General features: G+C 32.7%; 1 protein-coding gene across 1 annotated transcript in view; it reads right to left on the bottom strand.

Annotated features, from left to right (window-relative positions):
• Positions 1–3,606: 3,606 nt before the first annotated feature.
• LOC141344464 (transcriptional regulator Erg) overlaps positions 3,607–6,461 on the bottom strand; it is a 6,336-nt gene continuing 3,481 nt past the window's right edge. The window contains exons 3-6 of the mRNA XM_073849357.1: positions 4,905–5,136; positions 4,407–4,521; positions 4,253–4,283; positions 3,607–4,099 (exon numbers count right to left, since the gene is read on the bottom strand). Coding sequence (XP_073705458.1) covers positions 3,783–4,099; positions 4,253–4,283; positions 4,407–4,521; positions 4,905–5,136 — 695 coding nt within the window. The 3' untranslated portion in view covers positions 3,607–3,782. The remainder of the gene's footprint in view (positions 4,100–4,252; positions 4,284–4,406; positions 4,522–4,904; positions 5,137–6,461) is intronic.

The following is a 6,461-nucleotide window of genomic DNA, read 5'->3' as shown; positions in this document are numbered from 1 at the left end:
ATGGGGGTTCAATGATACACAAAACCGTTGAGTGAAGCGGTCATAGCAGTGCCGTATCATGAATACGACACAGCTGCTGACCAATCAGAATTGAGGAATGGAACTAACCGTTTTATAATTCTGAATAATCGACTCTGAGCTTGGAATATTATTTGGATGAAAGTTTGATTTTGAAAGGAAATAGAAATGACAAACGGTTTGATTGTATTGATAATTTCGTTCTGTTTAAAAAATGGACAAAATCAATAATAAAAAAAAAAAACAGTTTTAGTATTTTTGTCCGTGGGTAAAAAGAGAACTTATGCTTTAATAATTATATGTGGGCGGCAATGAAAAGCCACTTTTCAATACAACCTGTTTTTACTGTCTATCGCATCATGCAGAATAAATACAAATAAAAAAAATACAAACAAATCTAGCTTAATTTCGTTTTTCTGTTTCTCAAACATAACGAAATAATAATAATAATAATAATAATAATAATAAGCTATTATTATTATTATTAGGCCTATTATTATATTTTTCTTATTATGAATTCTATTTATTTATTTCTGCTCGTATTTCGATTTGCCGTTACATTAATCAAAAAGTCAATTATTCAGAATTAATAGTTTTGATTATCTTAAATAAGATTTTGTAATAAAAAAAATAATAATATTAAGCATAATAACAATTTGAGTAGCCTATTATTATTATTATTTCATTTTGTTTGAGAAATGGAAAAACGAAAAGCTTGATTCTTCGTATTTTTGTTCGTGGGTAAAACACATGAGCTTATTGGTTGAATATTAATTTAACATGCGGCCTTGATACTTAGTATGATTATATACAAATTACACATTATTTATTATGTATTATTAAATTTTATATTTAGCTGAATCAAGCCACGAATCCGGTTTTTCATCTGGATTATAGGCTACTGTGGAAATATGCTGCGCAGTCTCTGAGTGTAAGCACAATGGTAGGTTACAGATAATGAACTCACACGGGAAAGACTGTACATTACCTCTTGTTGGATTTATACGAATTAAGTAAACACAATTTTGTTTCCGATTCTTTTATTGAAGTAGACCTTTCAAGCTGCATAGAGAGACATAAATTGGGAGAGCGCACCCTGTATTTTTACAAAGGCAATTTGTAACGTTTTGTTGTTATCGTGGAAGTTCATAAAATAAAGCAGACATTTATATTTCTTTCCTCTGTAATCACAAAGTAAGGGATCGTGCTGGCGCCGACCCGAGAAGTGCAGTGTTGCGCTTTATAAATGAGACTTGCAAAGAAACGTTCTTGTGACTAATTTGCAGAGCGGTACATGATCAGACGAACATTTATTCTGCATGATGGTTCAGACCGTAAAGACAGGCTGAGTTGAAAAGTGGCTTTTCCGGGCCGCTCACGCACAAATATTAAAGCATAAGCACTCTTTTCATGAAATAAAATCTGGCTTTATTTATTTATTTTGATTTTTTAAACAGAACGAAATCATCATCATCATAACACGATCAAACCGTGTGTCATTTTTCTTTTATTTATTTCTGATACTATTTAAATTTTCTGTAAAATCAAACTTTCATCCAAATAATATTCCAAGCTCAGAGTCAGAAATAACAGTTTTGATCTGATCATCTTAAATCCTCTGGGTCTGAGGGCAGATTAGTATGGAGATTAATCCTAATGAACATGCTGCTACAATTGAAACAATTACATTAAAGTAATTTAAACAGTGTATTTCTATATAACTCCAGCGTGCATCCTCCTTTAGGTCAGGACTGGCGAAGGCACCGCGGACAAACGCTTAGCTCCCTCACATGTCTATAACAGGAACATCAGATCGTATGACATAATATGTCGTTATTACGAGAAAAATATGTCGTTTTAACGAGAAAATTATGTCGTTTTAACGAGAAAATTATGTCGTTTTAACGAGAAAATATGTCGTTTTAACGAGAAAAGATCTCGTTTTAACGAGAAAAGATCTCGTTTTTACGAGAAAAGATCTCGTTATAACGACATAGCTGAGTGGGGAAAAAAATAAGTGTGTGGCAGCAATGCGTCACCGTAATTTTCCAGGTTCAACATTATGTGATTATACACTTTTTTACCTTTGCCCTATAATGAGTTTTAGTAACTTATTTTAATGTTTCTATTATAATTTGGCATACAATATTGCCAAATGATTAACCCACATGTTAAGTGCAGAAAGTTAAAATAAACAGTAGCATTATTAATAATTGTAATATAAATTAAAAATAAAGTTCCATCAACATATTTCATCAAGGATATTTACATTACATACATTACAGTATGTATACTTTGTATGTATACACAATGTATACAGTATACATTACATTACACTACAACTTATTATCAGTTATAATAAAATGTATACAGTATACATTACATTACACTACACAACTTATTATCAGTTATAATAAAATTTCATTACAGAACTTGTACCATATTGAAATCAAATGAATTTATACTTCTAGCTTATATTGTATACAGGATCTGCAGTGTTTAATAAAATATAGTTCATTAATGAAACTCTAAAGTGCAGACCAGTAGGTCCTTTAAAGGGGCCATAGAATGCATTGAAACAATATTTTAAATTGTTCTCTGACATCTGACAAGGTTTATGGCATATAAAATACAATCTCCAAAAATGGTTTTATAGGTCCATTTACAACCCTAGGATTTGTCCCTAGAATGAAATGCTCTGTTATTGCCTTATTTGGAAGCTTTGTGAATATTAATGAGGAGCTCTGCTCTGATTGGCTCTTTCACAGAGCTGCTCGCCCTCACACAGCTTTAAGGAAACACATGGAGGAAATATATATATTTAATTACAGCCGCTTATTTATTTAACTCTAGCCGCTTTTAATATGCAGTTTGTTGAATCTGCCGTTTTGAATCTGCAGACATTTTACTCTCTCTATTGTGATCGAATGTGCTCTGTGTAACCTTATACTGCAGCGAAGTATGTAAGAAGGACTTACCACACAAGTTTTGATGATTTAGTGATGCTCAGGATCTGTAAATCATTCGCCATCATCCGCGCAGTCATCTCTCCTTACTCTGTTTATGTGGTAAGTGAAATCTTATGTATTGCAATGTAACAGGTTAGTGCTAGCATTAAGCTAACCATGTCCTTTCAGTAGCTCGCCTTGTTTTACTGATGTACTGACGTTACTGACGTTTGGGCGATGCAAATGTTGGGGGCGTAACTATTAATGATCGGGACTATTGCATAATAGTCAGTGTTATGTTAGAATTTACCTATTTTTTAGAGGTCTTTTGCAAACACCAGAATTATATAAGAAGGAGGGTACTGAACTGTTATTATTCAACTATGCCAAGGTAAACACAGTTTTCCATTCTATAGAACCTTTAAATCTGCTGTCAATCAAATCGCTACACAGCTCAAACTGGTTTGCCCTTTGTTGATTCTGTAGCCAGTAAGCTTGCTTTCTTAACATTCAAATAGTCAAATCTGCAAAATCTGCAATCAGCAGTGTGTGCCAAATTTATGTACTCCAACAAAAGGTAAAATGCATAAAGAAATGCACATTTATTTAACAATGTGTTTTTAGACAGACACTTTTTTTTTAGACAATTTATATTAGACAAATGTTTTGCAGATAAATTACTTTTCAAATGTTTTCTTGTCTCTTTCAGTTAATAGTGTCAGATATATAAACTGCTTTGCTCTCAAACTGCCAGTAAGAATTCATAAATTAACTACACAAGTCATAATAATTCTAATAAAAACAATACTAAATCTTCTAACGCATAGCCTCATTAAATATTTTTCTGTCTTCATGGTTTTTGTCTTGTTGTCCACTTTTAATCCTCTCTTGTAATCTCATGACTCTGTTGAGAGGCCACTCTGTGCTGCTTTTGACTGGGCAGTTTAAAGTCTGCGTGAACTGAAGGGCGGAGCTGACCGGTGACAGACAGGAGAGCTCTGATAGGTTGGTTCCTGAGGGAGGCGGGCCAGAAAAGAAGGGGAACTGCCTTTGGATTGGATGTGTCTGAGGAAAGGGGAGGGGTTTGGGGAAACTGTATGGCAGGAAAAGGGGATGAGAAATTGACTGCACAGCTGTCCACAGACAACATGCACACAGAAAAAAATAATATATGTTAAAATATGTTAAAAACCGAATCAAATTTTCAATGCTATTTGCTTAAATCAGTGAAGACATCTCAAATAAGCAAAAGTTCATTGTTCAGAGCTCAATAGTGCAACACTTACCTCGGTCAATAGATGGGTTGTAGAATGAAAGCTGAGAAAGAAAGTCAGAGAAAGGGTCAGATATTGTATTCTAAAAAAAGAATGAGATAAAAATAATTATAACATACTCAAATTTGCTGCTATGCAATAAAATATTTAAAACACTCTCACGCACCTGTGGGCAGGTTGGAAGACTTGGGTAATTCACTAAGATTAGTTTACTGAAGTTAAACTTGTAGGTAAAACGTTTTCCTTTGGTCTTGTGCAAAATTCGCTTATTATAATAATACCTGAGGAGAAAGCAGATGTCAAACTTATCAGTTAACTGATAATATATAAAAAATTATGCATTTGTGTCATGTATCATAATAATATATAATACTACATAGTAAATAAGAAATTCATTCTGTAACACTTATTAATGCTGAAGCTGGATTTGTAATTATAGATATCCCTACATCTCAAAGACGTCTATTTGATGTCTACATTTACATCTGCAAGACGTATTTTTTATGTAGTGTGCTCATTTGCATTTTTCTGCATTTTTTCAATAAATATGGAGAGAAGTGTAATATACTGTCATAAAAACTTACAATACTATAGTATATTATTCTTTAAATAAAATCTCAATATTCTAGCTTAATTTTGTATATATTAATGTGAGTTTATGTACCTTAAAGCTCTGCTGAGCTTGTCGTAATTCATGTGTGGCTTGCCCTTCCTCTCCCCCCACAGTTTAGCCAATCTCTCTGGGTCTCTGATCACAAACTCTCCCCATTCGCTGCCCCACGTGATAGCTCCGCCTTCGCCACGCCCCAACAGCTCTAACAGGAATTGCCATAACTGCACCTGCCGTGAGCCTGGAGACCATGCTGGCTTATACGCCCAGTCAGGGAAGAGCACTGCTAAGGGAAACAAGAACGCAAACATATTTAGCACTGCTTGAAAGACAAAAACAGTACATAGAAACAATTCAGTAAAAACAATTGACAGTAATGTGACACCAAAGCTTCCAGTCAAGTAAGTTTCAGCTCTACAAAACAGTGTGCTCATAATTAAGATAATACAATAATATGGTAAGACACAGCAAAATTAGCTGTTTTGTACAGCTAAAAATATCTGGATGCGGATGAAACCGGAAGCCAGACCCATAAAATTTAAAATGGTAGAAAAAACTGACAGGGGCGTAGCCCCCTGGACACCCTTGTTGTGCAAGCATTTTGACCACGTTAACAGCTGACTTTTTGCCGCTCAAATAACGGACACTTGAACAAAGGGAAAATACACTACCAGTCAAAAGTTTTTGAACAGAAAGATTTTTTATGTTTTTAAAGAAGTCTCTTCTGCTCACCAAATGCCTGCATTTATTTGCAAAAACTGTACAATTTTGAAATATTTTTACTACTTATAATAACAGTTTTCTATTTAAATATATATTTTAATATGTAATTTATTCCTGTGATTTCAAAGCTGAATTTTTATGTTTAAAACAGCTGAGTAGATTTTTTTCAGTTTTTTTTTGATGAATAGAAAGTTCAGAAGAACAGCATTTACCTGAAATATAACATTATAAATGCCTTTATCATCACTTTTGATCAATTTAAAGCATCCTTGCTAAATTAAAAAATAAATAAAAATTATACTGACTTCAAACTTTTGAATAATATAGTAGTATGTTAAAAAAGTTTTTTTATTTTAGATAAGTACTGATATTTGGATCGTTCTATTCATCAAAATATCCTGAAATGTACTCAACTGTTTTAAATATTGATAATAATGATAATAAAAATGTTTCTTGAACAGCAAACCAGCATATTAGAATGATTTTAGAGTGATTCATGTGACACTGAAGACTGGAGTAATGATGCTTAAAATATAGCTTTGATCACAGGAATAAATTAAATTTTACAATATATTCCAATAGAAAACAGTTATTTTAATTATTAAAAATATGTACAAATTTTACAGTTTTTGCTGTACTTTGAATCAAATAAATGCAGGCTTAGTGAGCAGAAGAGACTTATTTAGAAACCATTACAAATCTTTACGTTCAAAAACTTTGACTGGTAGTGTATCCCTTTAAGAATAAACATACAGTAGAATTATGTTAATGTGCATTTGTAACGGATAATTTCTGTAGTATAGATTTATTATTATATTACATTATTACATTTGTTTGGGCTCCAAACCAGAGTTTGGCTAATATCCCTTACGACAATTAATCATGGTT

Source organism: Garra rufa, chromosome 10 (assembly GCF_049309525.1).
Source record: "Garra rufa chromosome 10, GarRuf1.0, whole genome shotgun sequence".
NCBI classification, from domain to species: Eukaryota; Metazoa; Chordata; class Actinopteri; order Cypriniformes; family Cyprinidae; genus Garra; species Garra rufa.
Note: the sequence above shows the minus strand (reverse complement) of the source record. Positions and strands in the feature narration are given on the sequence as shown.